Genomic DNA, 22279 nt, shown 5'->3' with positions numbered 1-22279 from the left:
AGGCAGCATGTGAAAGTAAATAAAGTGATGCACTAGGCACTGTGGAAGACATAAGTGCTATTGTTACAGGACACATCCTATGAGTCAGTACAGCAAACAAAATGAAATCACATGAATCCAGCTCTATGAAATACAGGGAATTCTGTGAAATTGTGAAACCCTGTTGGAGTGACGACAGTGGGCTTTAAGTGTGGTGTGTGTTGAAACCCAGACAATGTACACTACCGTTCTAAGGTTTGGGGTCGCTAAGCAATGTCCTTGTTTTTGAAAGAAAAGCAACTTTTTTGTATATTAAAATAACATGAAATTGATCAGAAATACAGTGTAGACATTGTTAATGTTGTAAATGACTATTGTAGCTGGAAATGGCTGATTTTAATGGAATATCTACATAGGTGTACAGCGGCCCATTATCAGCAACTGTCACTCCAGCAACAATGTCATGTTGTGTTAGCTAGTCCAAGTTTATTATTTAAAAGGCTAATTGCTCATTAGAAAACCTTTTTGCAATTATGTTAGCACAGCTGAAAATTGTTGTTCTGATTAATGAAGCAATAAAACTGGCCTTCTTTAGACTAGTTGAGTATCTGGAGCATCAGCATTTGTGGGTTCGATTACAGGCTCAAAATGGCCAAAAACAAAGAACTTTCTTCTGAAACTCGTCAGTCTATTCTTGTTCTGACAAATGCAGGCTATTCCATGCGAGAAATTGCCAAGAAACTGAAGATCTCGTACAACGCTGTGTACTACTGCTTTCACAGAACAGCGCAAACTGGCTCTAACCAGAATAGAAAGAGTGGGAGGCCCCGGTGCACAACTGAGCAAGAGGACAAGTACATTAGAGTGTCTAGTTTGAGAAACAGATGCCTCACAAGTCATCAACTGGCAGCTTCATCAAATAGTACCCGCAAACACCAGTCTCAACGTCAACAATGAAGAGGCGACTCCGGGATGCTGGCCTTCTAGGCAGAGTTCCTCTGTCCAGTGTCTCTGTTCTTTTGCCCCCATCTTAATCTTATTTTTTTATTGGTCAGTCTGAGATACGGCTTTTTCTTTGCAACTCTGCCTAGAAGGCCAGCATCCCGGAGTCGCCTCTTCACTGTTGACGTTGAGACTGGTGTTTTGCGGGTACTAACTCACGGCTTCATTGCACAGACATTACAAAACTATTTGGACAGCTGTCAGTGCGAGAATAATCCATTTATTTTACATTTATAAAGTAAGTTATAACTGAGTGTACAAAACATTAAGAACACCTGCTCTTTCCACGACAGACTGACCAGGTGAATCCAGGTGAAAGCTATGATCCCTTATTGATGTCACTTGTTAAATCTACTTCAATCAGTGTAGATGAAGGGGAGGACACAGGTTAAAGAAGGATTTTTAAGCCTTGAGACATGAATTGTGTACATGTGCCATTTAGAGGGTGAATGGGCAAGACAAAATATTTAAGTGCCTGTGACCGGTGTTTGGTAGTACGTGCCAGGGGCACCCGCTTGTGTCAAGAACTGCAACGCTGCTGAGTTTTTCACCCTCAACAGTTTCCTGTGTGTATCAAGAATGTTCAACCACCCAAAGGACATCCAGCCAACTTTATACAACTGTAGGAAGCACTGGAGTCATCAAGGGGCCAGAATCCCTGTGGAACATTTGACACCTTGTAGAGTTCATGCCCCGACAAACTGAGGCTGTTCTGAGGGCAAGAAGGTGGGGGGGGGGGGGGGGGGGTCAGGGGTGCAACTCAATATTAGGAAGATGTTCTTAATGTTTTGTACACTATCAATAAGGAATATACAATCTTTACGCAGATGTTTAACATCCAAACCAGCTCATGTGCAGTTATGAGGCTGATTGTCTCTTTCGGTCCATATTATACCACAGGGATAGCAACCAAGGCAGGTGTTCAAACATGCAGTTGTTGTTGCACAGAATATCTGAAGTATTTTGGCCAATGTAGATCCAAAGTCGATGCTGTAGAATATCTGCGACATTTACAATATTTCAAAGTAGGGTGAATAATACAATGTATCAAATGACATGTGGTATAGTGTTTCAGTTAAAACACACTTCTCTGTCAGAAGAGATATGAAAATACAGGACAAAACATGTCTGTGTCTAATACAAGTACAAGGAGACCGTTTTATGTTTTGAAATGAATGGTCACGGTCATGAGAAACTGATTCAATAACGGAGCAGCGTAAACCCCTGGGTGACATTCAGAAATGTGTTTATGCATTGATTTGTTCAGACCACATTTCACATTTCAGACCACAAAACAGAACAGGCAATGTTGGCTTCTAGGTCTTAGACCATGTAAACATGACTGAGCAAGATAGCAGGAGAATGCGTCCACTTAATAAAACTAGACATCAGAGGAGGCTGGTGGAAGGAGCTATAGGAGGATGTGCGCATTGTAACAGCTGGAATGTAATAAATGGAACAGTCAAATGTGGTTTCCAATCTCCACCCGGCACAGCCAGAAGAGGACTGGCCACACCTCAGAGCCTGGTTCCTCTCTAGGTTTCTTCCTAGGTTCCTGTCTTTCTAGGGAGTTTTTCCTAGCCACTGTGCTTCTACATCGGCATTGCTTCCTGTTTGGGGGTTTAGGCTGGGTTTCTGTATAGCACTTTGTGACATCTGCTGATGTAAAAAGGGCTTTAAAAATACATTTAATTGAAAATTAAATTGATTGATACCGTTTCATTTATTCCATTCCAGCCATTACAATGAGCCCGTCCTCCTATAGCTCCTCCCACCAGCTTCCTATGATAGACATACTTAACTATATACTCTACATAAGACCTTTCGTTCTGAAATAAGAGTGGTCCTTGCATAGTAATGTGTATACTTCAATGATCTGATGATTGTTATGGAATATAACAGTATTTTTCCAAGTGGCTGAGGTCTGTTTCTATTTCCAGATCCTAAAAAACAAAATGGTTTTAATATAATATCCATCAATGCTATTGCTAGCTTGTTACTGTAGTTGAAAGACATGCTTTATGCATAGCAAGCATGACGTGATAGTACAGTGGATTAATATAAATACCTCAGGCCTTTGGAATAAAAGCAAAATACACATTTTAGAATTTAAACAAATAGTAATTATCCTGATCGGCGGTAATAACAAAAAGTGTTCTTTGCATATAGTGATATAAGGCACAGTTTGAGCACTAATGTGTTAGCTAGATGTCCATACTGAAGGCAACGATCCGAACACAATCACGAGATAACCCCTTCAACGTCACAGGTTAGCACCTCATGTTTCTGTTCCTGTCCGAGCTGCCTGTGAAACTGGCCCTGCTTTTGAGCCCTCCAACAATGGATATTCTGGCCCAGGGTAATACTCTTGATGATTGGCAAGTGACTTAGCATGTTATTTGGCAATGACGTTACTCCAGAGTTGGACAGATTGAGCTCCTGTAGAGACACAAGTCCACTGAACACAGCTGGGCTCAGTGTTTTTAGCTTGGCATTGTTGGACAGGTCCAAGAGCTGAAGGTTCTGTAGGCCTCTGAAACAGTTGGGCTGGATGTTAAAGAGCTCAGGAAGCCCACTCAGGGACAGGTAAACAAGGTCCTTGAGGTCCTCAAAAGCACCCTCCTCAATGCGGGAGATACTGTTCCCATCCAGGCTTAGGTCCCTCAGCAGGATGCCTTTTAGCTTGGGCACGTCCCTCAGCTGGTTGGCTGCTAGAGTCAGGCTCTGGACATGTAGTAAGGGGCTCCTAGAAGAACTCCAGGAGACCACTGTCAGCCGGTTGTGGGACAGATCCACGCTGATTGGCTCTCCGTGATCTTTAGTGATGAACATGTCCAGATCAAACTCTCGGAAGTGGTTGTGGCTGAGGTCCACCTCGGCCAGGGGGAGGCCAGAGAAGCAGCCCTCGTCCAGGCCCTCCAACGAGTTGTGGCTGAGGTCCAGAGACTCCAGGTAGCGCAGCCTGGACAAGGCCCTGGGACTGACCATGGAGATAAGGTTGTTGCTGAGGTCCAGGCTGACCAAGGTGGTATAGCCAGGCCCAGAGAGCATATTGTCGGTCAGCAGGGACATGGAGTTGGAGGACAGGTCCAGGTGGGCCGTGTCCAGGGGGATGGAGATGGGGTTGGTGCTAGGGCCCACTCCCCTGCAGTCCACCCTGGTCAGGCTGAAGCTGTCGAACAGGCCGAAGCTCTCCACCTCACAGTGGCAACCCGGGTGGCAGTTCTTCACGGCTCCAGCCTGGCCATGGACAGCCAGGAGCATCCACAGACTAACACACAGGAGAAACGCCATCATGCTCTGAGGGGACACAAAAACAAAACAAAGATGTTACTTTAAGTGTATCTGAATACATTTGACGTATGTGGACACCTCTTCAAATTAGTAGATTTGGCTATTTCAGCTACACCCGTTGCTGACAGGTGTATAAAATCGAGCACACAGCCATGCAATCTCCATAGACAAACTTTGGCAGTAGAATGGCCTTACTGAAGAGCTCAGTGACTTTCAACGTGACACCGTCATAGGATGCCACCCTTCCAGCAAGTCTGTTTGTCAAATTTCTGCCCTGCTAGAGCTTCCCCCGGTCAACTGTAAGTTCTGTTTTTGTGAAGTGGAAACGTCTAGGGGCAACAACGGCTCAGCCACGACGTGGTAGGCGACAGAATGGGACCGCTGAGTGCTGAAGCTTGTAAAAATCGTCTGTCCTCAGTTGCAACAATCAATACCGAGTTCCAAACTGCCTAGGGAAGCAACGTCAGCACAACAACTGTTCGTCGGGAGCTTCATGAAAAGGGTTTCCATGGCCGAGCAGCCACACACAAGATCACCATGCGCGATGCCAAGCGTCGGCTGGAGTGGTGTAAAGCGCTCCGCCTTTGGACTATGGAGCTGTGGAAATGTGTTTTCTGGAGTAATGAATCCCGCTTCACCATCTGGCAGTACAATGGACGAATCTGGGTTTGGCGGCTGCCAGGAAAACACTACTTGCCCCAATGCTTAGTGCCAACTGTAAGGTTTGGTGGAAGAGGAATATTGGTCTGGGTCTGTTTTACATGGTTCAGGCTAGGCCCCTTAGTTCCAGTGAAGGGAAATCTTAACGCCACAGCATACAATGACATTGTAGACAATTCTGTGCTTCCAACTTTGTGGCAACAGTTTGGGGAACACCCTTTCCTGTTTCAGCATGACAATACCCCCATGCACAAAGCAAGGTCCATACAGAAATGGTTTGTCGAGATCGGTGTGGAAGAACTTGACTGGCCTGCACAGAGCCCTGACCTCAACCCAATCGAACACCTTTGGGATGAATTGGAATGCAGACTGTGAGCCAGACCTAAATGCCCAACATCAGTGACTCAACCTCACTAATGCTCTTGTGGCTGAATGGAAACAAGTCCCTGCAGAAATGTTCCAACATCTAGTGGAAAGCCTTCCCAGAAGAGTGTAGGTTGTAATAGCAGAAAACGGGGAACCAACTCCATATTAATGCCCATGATTTTGGAATGAGATGTTCGATGAGCAGGTGTCCACATTCGTTTGGTCATGTAGTATATCTAAGAAAAGGTAAACGGAGAGATACATGGAATACTAATAATCTTATTGCTTCCCTTTTTTCAAATATAAAAAAGGTACAGCTAATTGGATATAATTTTCAGTGACCCAAAATAAACACACAGTATATGGGCCATTAACAACACTCTGCATCATCCGGTGAACAGAGCAACATCCTGATAAGTTAAGCGGCGATCGGTGCTCCATAGACACTACAGGCAGTAAATAAGCTGTGAGTCACATTGATATGCACTCCATTACGGAGATATAAATACATACAGCTTGTAACGGGCTTCCTCCTTCTCCTCATCCGAAGAGGAGTAGCAGGGATTTGACCAAAATGCAGCGGGTTGTGAATACATATTGATTTAATAGACAAAACGGAAAAACACGACAAACACTTGAATAATTACAAAACAAATAAACGAATGTAGACAGACCTGGACACGAACTTACATACAACGTGAAGAACGCATGAACCAGGAAAACAGACTACATAAAACGAACGAACTAACAAAAACCGGAACAGTCCCGTGTGGCGTAACATACAGACACTGACACAGGAGACAATCACCCACAAACAAACAGTGAGAACAACCTACCTTAATATGACTCTCAATTAGAGGAAAACTCAAAACACCTGCCTCTAATTAAGAGCCATACCAGGCAACCCAAAACCAACATAGAAACAGCAAACATAGACTGCCCACCCAAAACTCACGCCCTGACCATCACACACATACAAAACAACAGAAAACAGGTCAGGAACGTGACACAGCTAGCGTTAAACACATAATGCATAAACATAATCTCCACATAAACATTAAAAACTAAATAAATATGACAAATGTGTTAACGGCCATAATTTACTTTTTTGATTTTTATAATTTTTATTTAGCAGACGCATGTTAGTAGTTCATGTATTTAAACTGTATTCCTTCCCTCAAGCCACTTATCTGAACAACATAACATTGAAGATTACACTCGGAACAGACAGTAAATGTAGTTATAGAATTCAAATAAAGAGTTTTTCCTTTCAAATTGCCACCGTAGCCATCTTTGTTACTCTTGTTTCTGGATACAATTCAAACTTTCCTTGCAACACACACCAACAGCCCGAATTTCCCTTTCCTTTGGGCCCCCAATGGATTTGACCTCGTGTTCTTTATCAAAATGTATCACAAATGTTTTCTTAGTTTACAACACAAACTATTCATGGTTGTGATGATGCAAGCGGAGACATCGTCACTGAAGGTCCTTATAATATCTGTGTCTAATCTGTCTAATGTGTCTTTAGGAAAGTCCTCATCGGTCTCCTCCAAGCCGACAGTTATGTATAAAGATGTCCGAGACACCATTAGAAAGTTCACATTCACATATTAAGTATTGTGTGGCAAAAGGCACGCATTGATGACTACCGTAACACAAATAACAATGGAATGCCATTGGCAAAACAGTTAAATGATTCCTTCAGAAACCTTGAAAACATTTAAATAAGTTTAATAACCAAGCAATAACTTAAAATGAAAATGCACTTCATACCACTATTTTCTGTTGTTGTTGATAGTTTCTTGTTCACTTCACAGGACTTTAGTTCCTGAACCCACCTAACCCGCGTCCTTTGTGCAGGAAAAATGATCTGCTTCTAAACCTCTTTGTGCACTTGGCAGCAACACTGCCATAATGAGCAGAGCACAGAGTACCCACACGCAACACATGGAAATTGGACAAAGGTTAAAGGGGCAATCAGCAGTTGCTACATTCATTTAATTTGTACTTATAAATTAATGATATGTACCCATTCAGTATTTAAAGAATATAACTTATAAATGCCTCATGAGTTTAGTTAAACTGTCATACCCCATCAGAACACAAAATATAAGCTTGTTTTCCACCAATGTTTGTAAACAAAGTAAATGAAAAACAATCACTGTATTGCCTAAAAACATGGTTAAAACTATCATTTTGATATCATGGATGGTCTGTCCTTGCATCTAAAGCTCTGTCTTTCGAGAGTAGTAACATTTCTCTAGCCCCATCCCAACCGTGTTTTACCAAAACAGTGGTGGGGAGGGCTTTAGTGTTGTTTCAATTGCTGATTGCTGCTTTAACAGTTGTAGTTGTATAACAACTGGATAAGCGTTCAGGAGGTGTATACCCAAGCATGACCCAGCAGAAAAGCCATTGAAGGATTGATCATTAATTTGTGCAGTGGGCCAAAGCTAGGTATAGTCTGTGGAAGGTTATCACATCAAGCTTTCCTGTAGTCAAATGACCAAATTGACCTCTAATGGCCTCATGGGTGGAATGTTATTAATATCTTTCATAATTTCGTAATTAATAAACATAATTTGTTTAAACAGCAGAATATCCGGTGTTTCTATGTCAAGGGGTTTTGTTATATTTCAGTCTTCAGTGATGTATATAAAGTGTAATATTGGGATGCAAACTCAAAATGAAATACATACTTTATCTGGCATGGTACAGGTCTCTTCTTTTTTTAACAACTTGACCATGTGTGTGAGGTGTATACTTTAGTTTCAAAGTAGATTTGTTTAAGACTACCAAGAAACACTCTGCGTGGCCCTGATTTAGTCCACTGAAGTAAAAGGTTTGAAAAGTTCCAAAGGCTACAGAATGGCCTGCAAAGGCTACAGAATGGTCTTATGTAACAGGGGATGTTGGATAATCAAAAAGGACATCTGGAATACTTGAGATTCAACATGAAGGCTGATTATGTGTTAAGCTTCCCAGAAACTCTGATATACTCAACTGGAGTTGTTCATTTTGTGTGGTGGTTGAGACTGTTTATTCTATTAATCTGAAGGTTAAAAAAAAGCCCAGTAATACTGGTTCTGATGTTTAATCAGGCAAATGTATACCGAATTTGAGTAATGTCGCAAAATGTTAGTTAAAAAATATAATTCTGCAAAGATCTATCAGATTTGCACATAAATAAGTCACAGTTTCCCTGTATCCAGTTGAGCAACTGTGTGTGTGTTTGTGAGAGAACATGTGTCACGCCCTGACCTTAGAGAGCCTTTTATTCTCTAATTTGGTTAGGCCGGGTGTGACTAGGGTGGGTACTCTAGTTTTTGTATTTCTATGTTGGCCTGGTATGGTTCCCAATCAGAGGCAGCTGTCTATTGTTGTCTCTGATTGGGGATCATATTTAGGCAGTTTTTTCCCACTGGGTTTTTGTGGGATCTTGTTTATGTATTGTTGCTTGTGAGCGAGCACTGCATAGCTTCACGCTCGTTTTGTTCTGTATTTGTTTTGGTGAGTTTCATTTATTAAACATGTGGAACTCTACGCACGCTGTGCCTTGGTCCATTTATTCTAACAACGATCGGGACAACATGTGTTTTCTTTGTTGACTCAAAGTCTAAGTCCCCCCTACCATACAAGATAGACAAAATAAGTAAAAGAGATATGCCCTATCAAATGATGGTCAGTAAATATTTCCCTATTAAACAAGATCAAGAGATGTATTATGCTTAAGTTTTTTCCTTCACTGACTTCTAGGGATGCACAATATATCGGTGAACATATCGGAATCGGACGATATTAGCTAAAAATGCCAACATCGGTATCGGCCCGATGTCTAGTTTAACGCAGATGTTAAAAAACAAAAACCGATGTCAAAGCTACTGTGCAATGACGCCATGTAAAATTTTGCACTACACGTGTAACACAGCATTCCTAACTTAGCCCACACAATGTCTGCTGTGTGGATCGAGCAGTCAACAAGTCGAGCAGTCATTTGAAAGAGTTAGAAAATTTCAGCGAGACAACTAAAATTTCGAAATCCATTAAAGCCAAAATAATTGAATTACTTGCCCTTGACAAACAACCGTTCTCTGTCGTGGGTGATGTTGGCTTCGCCGACTGGTCGAGAACAGGTACACATTAACAAGTACGTTATTTTTCAGACGTTGCACTACCGGAGTTACACAGTAATAGCGTCACTGCTATTAGCTTCACGACATACATACTATGGAACGCCGTTTGGGTCTTTGTGTGTCAAAAAAGATACAGTAGCACTGTCAAAGCTGTAAAAAAAGTCTGCAAACAAACAAACACCGGCCACAAAACGATGTGTTAACAATACCGAGTTGGTAATAAAGCATAATTTGTTCGACTGCAACATCTGGGGTAACTAGCTTTAGCTTGGTACCTAGCTAGCACTAATACAACGAGCCTGAAAACAATGACCAGTAGAAACTGCAGTCATTTTCATTATTCTTAGCAATGATTTAGGAATATTTGTGAGTAAGTATTAGCTAGGTTGCCACTTCTTATTCACCTATTGAAATTGAACTTCAGTTCATGAAAATAAATAGCTAGTATTGTTTTTTCCCCAGAACATATGTGGCAATAATTTATTTCAGAAGGAGCCAGCACAACTAGTGCACTCTATATGTGCTCTGGGTCATTAGACACCATTAGACACGCACCTGTCTGGGCTGTGGACACGACTGGTTATTCCTGTAAGTGTTATAGCCTGATATGTACTGTTGCTGTGGTTACACATGCATGCACCTTTCTTAGTCGAGAACATGTCTGACTTTTATAACTATTGCTGATGCTCTACAGCAGCCTTTCTATAAGTATGGGTCGCGACCCGGACCTGTTAATGGTGGGTCACGACGTGTCAGAATAAATGAATAATTATTTAATTAATTGATTTGGCCAAGTGCAACTGCAGTCTCTTTTCAGTGCGCTCTCTGCTTAGAGCGGTCTCTGCTCAGTTTGGCAGCTGCGCGAGTGGGAGGGGGAGATGCCCGTGTGCTTTGCGGTTTACCATCTTTTTTCTGGAGTTTTCTTGAAGATCACTCCGTGACACACGCTGCAGCGCTGTCGTTCAACAGCAGATGATGCGCTGTAAGCCATTGATTTGTCATTCCCACTCGCCAAATGGTCTCATGCTCGCAACAAGTTCTGACTGAGCTCAATCGTCATGAAAAGCCAATACACCGATAAGATTCTCTTTCATACAAACTTTGAGAATTAACGAGGAGCTCCCTCAATGTGTTTTGTGCGGGGAAGTGCTTAGTAATGAGTCAATTAAAACGAACAAATTCTTATAATGACACGTCCTGACCAAACATCCACAGCATGATGGAATACCCAGGGAATTCTTTCAGAACAGGACAGAATGCTTCAGGAAACAGTGCTTCGACAGTGGAAAAGTAAGTCAGCTAGCAAGGCATTGTTGTCATTATATAAATGGCGATGAAAAGCAGAAATAAGGGAGTACTATCTCATAGTAGTATACAGTTGAAGTCGGAAGTTTTAAAACTTTTTCAACCACTCCACAAATTTCTTGTTAACAAACTATAGTTATGGCAAGTCGGTTCAGACATCTACTTTGTGCATGACACAAGTCATTTTTAGAACAATTGTTTTCAGACAGATTATTTCACTTATAAGTCACTATATCACAATTCCAGTGGGTCAGAAGTTTACATACACTAAGTTGACTGTGCCTTTAAACAGCTTGGAAAATTCCAGAAAATGATGTCATGGCTTTAGAAGCTTCTGATAATTGACATAATTTGAGTCAACTGGAGGTGTACCTGTGGATGTATTTCAAGGCCTACCTTCAAACTTAGTGCCTCTTTGCTTGACATCATAGGAAAATCAAAAGAAATCAGCCAAAACCTCAGAAAAGAAATTGTAGACCTCCACAAGCCTGGTTTGTCCTTGGGAGCAATTTTCAAATGCCTGAAGGTACCACGTTCATCTGTACAAACAATAGTACGCAAGTATAAACATCATGGGACCTCGCAGCCGTCATACCGCTCAGGAAGGAGACGCGTTCTGTCTCCTGGAGATGAACCTACTTTGGTGCGAAAAGTGCAAATCAATCCCAGAACAACAGCAAAGGACCTTGTGAAGATGCTGGAGGAAACGGGTACAAAAGTATCTATATCCACAGTAAAACGAGTCCTATATCGACATAACCTGAAAGGCTGCTCAGCAAGGAAGAAGCCACTGCTTCAAACCCGCCATAAAAAAAAACAGACTACGGTTTGCAACTGCACATTGGGACAAAGATCGTACTTTTTGGAGAAATGTCCTCTGGTTTGATGAAACAAAAATAAAACTGTTTGGCCATAATGACCATCTTTATGTTTGGAGGAAAAAGTGGGAGGCTTGCAAGCCGAAGAACACCATCCCAACCGTGAAGCACGAGGGTGGCAGAATCATGTTGTAGGGGTGCTTTGCTGCAGGAGGGACTGGTGCACTTCACAAAATAGATGGCATCATGAGATAGGAAAATTACGTGTATATATTGAAGCAACATCTCAAGACATCAGTCAGGAAGTTAAAGCTTGGTCGCAAATGGGTCTTCAAAATGGACAATGACCCTGTTCTGTTATGCTGTTCTGACCCTGTTCTGTGTGATGTGATCAATCAGTTTGTTCCAGTTCAGAATGAAAATGTATTGAATTTTAACAGCAACAGTTCCAACCAAGACAGATATGTAAGAGTTTTTAAATGTGGGAAATAAACATGACTAGCTATTTATATGGCTATTTCATTTCATTGTTATTTGTTTTTGTCTATATTGCATTTGTTTTAGGCATAAGGGCAATGAAATGTACCACTGTTTACGTATAGTTGCACATGTTCCTAATCTTGGGTCCCAGGAAAACACAGAATTTCTAATTTGGGTTGAAAAAGTTTAAGAAACCCTGCTCTACAATTTCCAGCCCTAATGTGAAACCAAATAAAAGTTAGTGCAAGGCAAAAAGATAACGGTGGCTAAATGCCAGAGGGGAAGACGTAAGGAGGAAAAATTTATAAGAAGTATGTGTCAAGACAGGAAAGGGAGTTGCTTCACGAACCAGCTCGGCTTTTGTTATATTGTAATAAAAGTCTAATTGAACTCACAGGCTCCGGTATTTGAGAAATATGATTGACTGTTTACTTCCACGACACTAGCCAGCTACTTAACCCTGTTGCCCAAAGCTAACGTTATAAGCACCCAGCTAGCTTCATCTGGCTAGTGAGGCTCGACCGGACCGGGGTATGTTTTGTGAAGCTAGCCACACGAAGGATTAGGTACAATAGTGGAATTTGCGGTTTTCCTTCAAAATAAAAGTATGGCATTGACAGTGATGCAAATTGTGATGCAAATTATGCAAAACTTTTATTTTGAAGGCTAACCGTAAAGTCCACAGTTGTGGCTAATCCTTGTTGTGGCTAGCTTCACATAGATGGGTCCAACCACCGTTAATCTAATATAAATGTATAAATTAGGGTTATTTTAGATGACACCTAGCTAAATAGTTAGCTAGCTAACTATGCTAATGAAACAGATGATGTCGTTATGCTATGTTATTGGGGAAGAACATAGCTTTTTGTTATGACCTCCACTCTAGGTGCGCGAGACAACTTTACCAGCATAATAGCATACGTATCGATGAATCGTTGTGACATATGAAATACGAGTGATAGTGTAATCAATGTGTAATAACTACGTAAAAAATGTATGAGCGTGTTAAATTATTATGTGAAGTGCAGTCATATTCAGGTCAACAAGCTTATTTGGCACGTCAAATCGTTTTTTTTGACATGCAAAGACCCAAATGGCGTTCCATAGAAATCCTGGTTGAGAATGAAACGACTGATCAAATGAACAACGAAACAGCACAGCAAGTAAGTGAAAGAAATAGGTTTTGATTACATTTGACTGGTAATGGGGACATATGTAACTGGAAACAAAATAACTTTTTGGTCAGTGTATGTGTGTAACCTTTATTTAACTAGGCAAGACAGCTAAGAACAAATACATATTTACAATGACAGCCCGGACAACGCTGGGCCAATTGTGCGCGACCCTATGGGACACCCAATCACGGCTGGATGTGATACAGCCTGGATTCGAACCAGGGACTGTAGTGACCACTCTCGCACTGAGATGCAGTGCCTTAGACCGCTGTGTCCATGTGTGTGTGTTAACTATTTAACTGTGCTAGAATGCTTAAAAAGGCCACAATTTTTTAATATCGGTATTGTTTTTTTTGGCAAGGAAAATATTGGATATCGGTATCGGCAACAAATGGCATATCAGTGCATCACTGACTTCACACAAATCCAAGATAAGGTATATATCTTTCATGAGGTTGTGTTTTCATAATACTGGATGAACTTTTACTACCCATGTTTTCCTTTTAATAAAAACAATTATTTTAACAGGAAATCATCATCCTCCATAGACACCGACTACACCCTGAGTGAATGGTTTAATTAAAAAACAGATGAGGGGGCAGTCTAAAGCCATGCAGTGGGAATCTGTGGCTAAAACGAAGTGCTCATTTAGTTTAGAAGTCTAGTCTACTACATTGGTGCTAGCTAGTGTCTTTCCCTTTCTCTTCATTGTCCATGTATGTTATCCATGAATTCATCTGCTGCTCTTTTACTGGGGGCCGTGAACATTTCCACACCAGGTGTTTCTCATCCTTTCACAAATAAATTACAGCAAATGACCGTTAGCCCAGACTTCAAATCAGCCCAACATTTACCACTATAATTACTTGACAACTATGGCTGTCCGCGCCTCAACTCTCCTTACGGGAAATTATAGGCCAAACACATCTCACTTTTAGGATCTTATCTTTCAACACTCTTATATCCTCGTAATACACCATATACAGTGCATTTGGAAAGAATGCAGACCCATTACCTTCTTCCACATGTCGTTACGTTACAGCCTTATTCTATAGTTGATTACATCTATTTTTTTCTCTCCTCATCAATCTCCACACAATACCCCGTAATGACGAAGCAAAAATAGTTTTTTTATTTTTATATCACATTTACATAAGTATTCAGACCCTTTACTCAGTACTTTGTTGAAGCACCTTTGGCAGCGATTACAGCCTGGAATCGTCTTGTGTATGACACTACAAGCTTGACACACCTGTATTTGGGGAGTTTCTCCAATTCTTCTCTCCAGATCCTCTCAAGCTCTGTCAGTGTCACACCAGCTCCCGCTCTTCCCCGCGCCAGGCTCCCCAGCATTGCGCACTCCTGCCACCATCATTACGCACACTTGCCTTTCCTCCGTCACGCGCATCAGCGATAATGGACTCAGCTGGACTCAATTACCTGTTTATTACTTCCCCTATATTTGTCAGTTCCCCACTGTTGCATTGATTGTTGTTTGTCATTGTGTATCCGTGTGCTGACGCTGTTTCTGTCTTGCTCTTTGTCTGTTCCTAATTAAATGTCAATACCCTGTACCTGCTTCTCGTCTCCGGCGTTGGTCCTTACAGTCAGTTTCGATGGGGAGCGTCGCTGCACAGCTATTTTCAGGTCTCTCCAGAGATGTTTGATCGGGTTCACGTCTGGGCTCTGGCTGGGGCACTCAAGGACATTCAGAGACTTGTCCAGAAGCCACTCCTACGTTGTCTTGGCTGTGTGCTTACCCATGCCCAAACTGGACTCGTGCGTGCATCCGTGTGCACCATTGTGTGCAAATTTATTTTGTCCCCCCACACCAAACGCGATCATGACACGCAGGTTGAAATATCAAAACAAACATTGAACCAATTATATTAATTTGGGTGGCAGGTCCAAAAGCATTAAACATTTATGGCAATTTAGCTAGCTAGCAGTTGCTAGCCAATTTGTCTTATTTAGCTACTAGCTAATTTGTCCTGGGATATAAACATTGAGTTGCTATTTTACCTGAAATGCACAAGGTCCTCTACTTCGACAATTAATCCACACATAAAGCGGTCAACCGAATCGTTTCTAGTCATCTCTCCTCCTTCCAGGATTTTTCTTCTTTGGACTTTATATGGCGATTGGCAACTAACTTTCATAATAAGGTGAATTACCACAACCGACCTCAGTTCATCTTTCAATCACCCACGTGGGTATAACCAATGAGGAGACGGCACGTGGGTATATGCTTCTAAAAAGCCAATGAGGAGATGGGAGAAGCAGGACTTGCATCGCATTCTGTGTCACGAATAGAACTGACTTAAATTTTAGCACTTTGCAAAGCAGACGCTCGTTGGTGCGCACGAGCAGTTTGGGGGCAATGATTGAATAACATGTACAGTTGAAGTTGGAAGTATACATACACCTTAGCCAAATAAATTTTAACTCAGTTTTTCACAATTCCTGTGATTTAATCCTAGTAAAAATTCCCTGACTAGGTAAAGTTAGGATCACCACTTTATTTTAAGAATGTGAAATGTCAGAACATTAGTAGAGAATTATTTATTTCAGCTTTTATTTATTTAATCACATTCCCAGTGGTTCAGAAGTTTACATACACTCAATTAGTATTTGGTAGAATTGCCTTTAAATTTTTTAACTTGGGTCAAACGTTTTGGGTAGCCTTCCACAAGCATCCAACAATAAATTGGGTGAATTTCGTCCCATTCCTCCTGACAGAGCTGGTGGAACTGAGTCAGGTTTGTACGCCTCCTTGCTCGCACACGCTTTTTCAGTTCTGCCCACAAATTGTCTATAGGATTGAGGTCAGGGCTTTGTGATGGCCACTTCAATACCTTGACTTTGTTGTCCTTTAGCCATTTGCCACAACTTTGGAAGTATGCTTGGGGTCATTGTCCATTTGGAAGACCCATTTGCGACAAAGCTTTAACTTCCTGACGGATGTCTTGAGATGTTGCTTCAATATATCCACATCATTTTCCCTCCTAATGATGCCATCTATTTTGTGAAGTGTACCAGTCCCTCCTGCAGCAAAGCACCCCCACAACATGATGCTGCCACCCCCGTGCTTCACGGTTGGGATGGTGTTCTTCTGCTTGCAAGCCTCCCCTTTTTCCTCCAAACATAGCGATGGTCATTATGGCCAAACAGTTCTATTTTTGTTTCATCAGACCAGAGGATATTTCTCCAAAAAGTACGAAATTTGTCCCTATGTGCAGTTGCAAACTGTAGTATGGCGGTAGAGATACTCTTAATGATCGGCTATGAAAAGCCAACTGACATTTACTCCTGAGGTGGTGACTTGCTGCACCCTGGACAACTACTGTGATTATTATTATTTGACCATGCTGGTCATTTATGAACATTTGAACAGCTTGGCCATGTTCTGTTATAATCTCCACCCGGCACAGCCAGAAGAGGACTGGCCACCCCTCATAGCCTGGTTCCTCTCTAGGTTTCTTCCTAGGTTTTGGCCTTTCTAGGGAGTTTTTCCTAGCCACCGTGCTTCTACACCTGCATTGCTTGCTGTTTGGGGTTTTAGGCTGGGTTTCTGTACAGCACTTTGAGATATCAGCTGATGTACGAAGGGCTATATAAATACATTTGATTTGATTTATGGCGGTTTTGGAGCAGTGGCTTCTTCCTTGCTGAGCAGCCTTTCAGGTTATGTCGATATAGGACTCGTTTTACTGTGGATATAGATACTATTGTACCGGTTTCCTCCAGCATCTTCACAAGGTCCTTTGCTGTTGTTCTGGGATTGATTTGCAATTTTCACACCACAGTAGACAGAACGCGTCTCCTTCCTGAGCGGTATGACGGCTGCGAGGTCCCATGGTGTTTATACTTGCGTACTATTGTTTGTACAGATGAACGTGGTACCTTCAGCCGTTTGGAAATTGCTCCCAAGGATGAACCAGACTTGTGGAGGTCTAAAATTGTTTTTCTGAGGTCTTGGCTGATTTCTTTTGATTTTCCTATGATGTCAAGCACAGAGGCACTGAGTTTGAAGGTAGGCCTTGAAATACATCCACAGGTACACCTCCAATTGACTCAAATTATGTCAATTAGCCTATCAGAAGCTTCTAAAGCCATGACATAATTTCCTGGAATTTTCCAAGATGGTTAAAGGAACAGTCAACTTAGTGTATGTAAACTTCTGACCCACTGGAATTGTGATATAGTGACTTATAAGTGAAATAATCTGTCTGAAAACAATTGTTGTAAAAATTACTTGTGTCAAGCAAAGTAGATGTCCTAACCGACTTACCAAAACTATAGTTTGTTTACAAGAAATTTGTGGAGTGGTTGAAAAACAAGTTAATGACTCCAACCTAAGTGTATGTCAATTTCCGACTTCAACTGTATGTGTACATTATTTTGCACAGCTCGCGCACGCGACGTCTCCGGTGTGGTCAGCGTGTTAAACAGGGTCGTTGTCCAATTGGAAGGTGAACCTTCACCCCAGATTGAGGTCCTTAGCACTCTGGAGCAGGTTTTCATCAAATATCTCTTATAACTTTCCTCCATTCATCTTTCCCTCGATCCTGACCAGTCTCCCAGTCCCTGCCGCTCAAAAACATCCCAAGAGCATGATGCTGCCACCACCATGCTTCACCGTAGGGGATGGTATTGGCCTGGTGATGAGCGGTGCCTGGTTTCCTCCAGACGTGACGCTTGGAATTCATGCCAAAGCGTTCAATCTTGGTTTCATCAGACCAGAGAATCTTGTTTCTCATGGTCTGAGAGTCCTTTAGGTGCCTTTTGACAAACTCCAAGCAGGCTGTCGTGTGCCTTTCACTGAGGAGTGACTTCCGTCTGGCCACTCTACCATAAAGGCCTGATTGATGGAGTGCTTCAGAGATGGTTGTCCTTCTGGAAGGTTCTCCCATCCCCACAGAGGAACTCTGGAGCTCTGTCAGAGTGACCATCGGGTTCTTGGTCACCTCCCTGACCAAGGCCCTTCTGACCCGGATACTCAGTTTGGCCGGGTGGCCAGCTCTAGGAAGAGTCTTGGTGGTTCCAAACTTCTTCCATTTAAGAATGATGGAAGCCACTGTTCTTGGAGACCTTTAATGCAGCAGACATTTTTTGGTACCCTTTCCCAGATCTGTGCCTCAAAACAATCCTCAGAGCTCTACAGACAATTCTTTCGTCCTCATGGCTTGGTTTGTGTTCTGACATGCACTGTCAACTTTGGGACCTTATATAGACAGGTGTGTGACAGGTGGTTTCCAAACCATGTCCAGTCGATTGAATTTACCACAGGTGGACTCCAATCAAGTTGTAGAAACATCTCAATGGAAACAGGATGCACCCGAGCTCAATTATGAGTCTCATAGCAAAGGGTCTGAATACTTATGTACTGTACATTCTACTTTTTATTTTTTATCCATTAGCAAAAATGTCTAAATACCTGTTTCGCTTTGTCATTATGGCTATTGTGTGTAGATGGATGAGGGAGAAATTTTTTTTTAATCCATTTTAGAACAAGGCTGTAACGTAACAAAATGTGGAAAAAGTGAAGGGGTCTGAATACTTTCCGAATGCACGGTACATTTCATCTGACTTTGCTTATTCTTTAACTCTCAACATGTGAGTAATAAAAAGCTAAGCTATGTGGGAACTGGGAAGGATGTTTTAATGCATTTTCAGCTATTGTTCAGTCTAATTTGATGTCCCGGCATCTAAGGATGGGTTGAGCCTCATTAGTATAGGCCTACGTAGGCCTTTGCAATGTAACGCATACCTGATCTCTGCTGCTCATACAGCAGGTCTATCAGAGTTCAGAAGCATCCTCCATGTGGTGGAGAGTACACTCATAGAAAAAAAGGTTCCAAAAGGGTTATTCGGCTGTCCCCATAGGAGAACCCTTTTTGACTTTAGGTAAAAACCCTTTTGGATTTTAGGTAAAACCCTTTTGGATTTTAGGTAAAACCCTTTTGGATTTTAGGTAAAACCCTTTTTGATTTTAGGTAAAACCATTTTTGATTTTAGGTAGAACCCTCTGTGGAAAGAGTTCTACCTGGAAATAAAAAAGGGGTTTAAATTGAACCATTGAAAGGGTTCTTATGGGGACAGCCGAAGAACCCTTTTAGGTTCTAGATAGCACCTATTCTTTCTAAGAGTGTATTTTACCAGCTTAATCCCAAATTCAAAGCCTACAAACAATGTAATTAGGAGATAGATGGTGCGTGCACGCTAATCCATTTAAGCCAAATTAATGCATGACATTAAGAAGAGCCACGTTTAATGTGAACTTGAAGTAGTGCAGAAAACAGTATAGGCTAGGCTCATCAGGGCAACAACAATTTAGTCCTCATTTTCCATGATTAATATGGTTGAACTATTGCACTGATAGCACTGTCCATCTGTCTGTGCTGTCAGTGTATGGTTAGAGTTTACATAGCATGTTAAGACTTCAAAAGTGGTCTTAAAATGAGTTTTACACCATCTGTTTTGAATATCTAGCTACCTGACTCAATCCCAAATTAATGGAAACGATGGGCACTAATTTCATCATTTCAGACACTTCATTTCATAGTTCAGATGGTACCTATCTTTCACATTCATTTGGAATTGAGGGTGCACCATGTTGTGTATGGTGCACCCATGCACCATACACAACATGGTGCATGGGTGCGTCCCCCGTGGATGGTGGTTGTGATTTAGCTTTACCCATATTCTATAGACATGGCATGACATTATCTCAACATTAGATTTTAGAGTGAAGTTTCTCTTGTTTGCCATAATAATCGTAAAGCCATGGCAATGTCTTCCTTGCATTCTTTAGATAAAGTCTGACTCAAAGCCCTATGCATGCATATCCACATAGGCTGCCTACATGACACTTTCAAGAAAAAATGATTTAGTACTTAAGCGCAATATGAAATGGAGGAGTAATACGACTATAAGGCTAGCAAATTAACTTCGTTTTCCGCTGGAAATCACATTTCCTGTAGCCGTGGCAAACCTAGCCTTACCTTGCAGCCTACCGACTTTTCTGAGACTGTCAAACTCATCCGTGTGGTACCTGAGAAATGAATCAAATCTCATATCTACCAGACTACTACCAAGTCCTGCCACCTTTCTCTGTCAATCATCACTCGATTTGTCACTTTCTCTGAAGCACATCACCCAACCAAGTTTACGCATTTGGCCTGTGAATAAGTAATGCTTTTCAGGGGTTTAAAATATAAAGTAGCTATATGATTATAGTTGTAATGAAATAATATGTACAATTTGAGCCTAATAGCCTATGAGGAGCAACGATTTTCTGAGAAATCAGAAATATGATCTGACCTCCGTCGTTCCGAGGCTTGAAAACCTTGAAAACCTTGAAATCCAAAGAAAACTCTAAAATACCGTTGATAATAAGGGTTATTCTAAATTGCTCACACATTTTCAGACATACCTTGACCATCAAATAGGAATTTAGATAGTTGGCTCGCCTGGACAATCCAGTTTACTTCACAGCGCCAAGGAATCCTGCAAGAGACTCAACCTCCGCTCCCATTTTTATTAGTCCCATATCATTGTGTGATTCAGGCAAGCTAGAGAGATGTCTTGCGGTTTTATATTAACTGTCAGTGCTGCGACTAGCTATTCTGATTGGAGGTCGAGACGAGACTCCCCCGAACTTCTTCGCAGAGCACTGAAGTCCGGATAGGTTTCCGCTAGCACCCCTGTCTTTTTCTAATCACTTTTGATGTTAGACACGAACGGTGCGCGCTCTAGTGGCGAGACTGGTGCAAGGACCGACATGCAATTATTCCATTGTTACAGATATACCGAATGTTATGCAATAGAGCCCCACAGTGGAAGTGTCATAATACCCATAGAACCTAGCGGTCAAACACGGAAATGGTTCCAATTGTTCACCCACCATTCATTTTTCACATTGGGCATTAAAATAAAGGCTGTGTTTCATGTAGGCTTTGATAACCATGTAAATCTCTCTCAGACAAGGTGACTTATATCAATATATTTGGCTTCATTTACTCTCAGATTCGAAAATGCTAATTCGTATGAAAGTAGACATAATGCAAACTCTACAAATCCCTGCAAGCTCCTGCACATCATCTCTAGCTGGCACCTTTGCTAACAGGTATTATGTCAATTTTAAACTTGCACAAGACTTCACAGAATTGTCCATTTATAGAAATGTAGACATTTCTTAAATACTACATTTAGCTAACATTAGATAGTTAATCCAGAGAGAGTTATCTTTACCTTGATTCAGCAGTCTCATCCAGATCATCATGGCATTTGTAGTTCTTTGTGATAGCCTCATTATCAGATAATTAGCGTTTCATTTTTGGTGGGGGAAATACAGGCATATATTTTGATAAGTCACCTTCTTCTAGAGAGATTTACACGGTTATCAAAACTTCACGCCAGGGTAAGCCTACATGAAACAACCCTTATTTGAAGTGCTTCTAAAATCCCCTATGGGAAAAATGAATGGCGGAAAAACAATTGGAACCATTTCCCTGTTTGACACTAGTTTTTATGGGTATTATGACTCATACTGTGGTATTCTATATGACATCTGTTTTTACTCAACATGATGGGGTTCTACTTTAGGAAACATAGCCCTTTTGGCTAAAGGACATTTTGAATATTTTTGCGCTTGCACACCTTAGGGTGTGGCTGTTGATGAAATGTGAAACCCCAAATAGCCTACTGTATCTATTATCTATCTAGAAACACTAGAATGCCTAAGGGAATGCCTAACAGAATTTAACAATGTTACGTAGTCTAACTCTCAAGATGGCATTTAGGAAATCTAAATAATAAAAGGCAACATATTTAGTTTGGTTAATGGCAAATGTCCCCAATAAATGCAGACTAATGGATTCCATGCTTTTAGTTCTTTATATCTACTGCAGCCTCAATGTGGTGATGAAGGCCATTCATAGCAACTAACAAATGGTTGATGTAGACATAAACAGCAACAGGGGCACTGGGTGTTAACAAAGCTTTAAGAGGAAGAGAAGGCCAATATTGCTGCACAATATTGGGCGTGACACTGTTCATCTGT

The 22279-nt window shown here is 41.5% G+C and overlaps 1 protein-coding gene across 3 annotated transcripts; it reads right to left on the bottom strand.

Annotated features, from left to right (window-relative positions):
* Positions 1 to 1185: 1185 nt before the first annotated feature.
* Positions 1186 to 20892, bottom strand: LOC139549754 (tsukushi-like). Of its 3 annotated transcripts, none has more exons than XM_071360491.1 (2): positions 20651 to 20892; positions 1186 to 4281 (listed from the first exon to the last, which is right to left on the bottom strand). In XM_071360491.1, exons 1-2 carry the CDS (start codon positions 20657 to 20659, stop codon positions 3223 to 3225), a joined length of 1068 nt encoding a protein of 355 aa, XP_071216592.1. In that variant the 5' UTR covers positions 20660 to 20892; the 3' UTR covers positions 1186 to 3222. The 3 variants fall into 3 exon arrangements, with proteins under 3 accessions (XP_071216592.1, XP_071216594.1, XP_071216593.1); XM_071360493.1 differs by lacking the exon at positions 20651 to 20892 and adding an exon at positions 12436 to 12566; XM_071360492.1 differs by lacking the exon at positions 20651 to 20892 and adding an exon at positions 7078 to 7203.
* Positions 20893 to 22279: the final 1387 nt, after the last annotated feature.

Source organism: Salvelinus alpinus, chromosome 22, assembly GCF_045679555.1.
Source record: "Salvelinus alpinus chromosome 22, SLU_Salpinus.1, whole genome shotgun sequence".
Taxonomy (NCBI): domain Eukaryota; kingdom Metazoa; phylum Chordata; class Actinopteri; order Salmoniformes; family Salmonidae; genus Salvelinus; species Salvelinus alpinus.
This window is presented reverse-complemented; position numbering and strand designations above follow the sequence as displayed.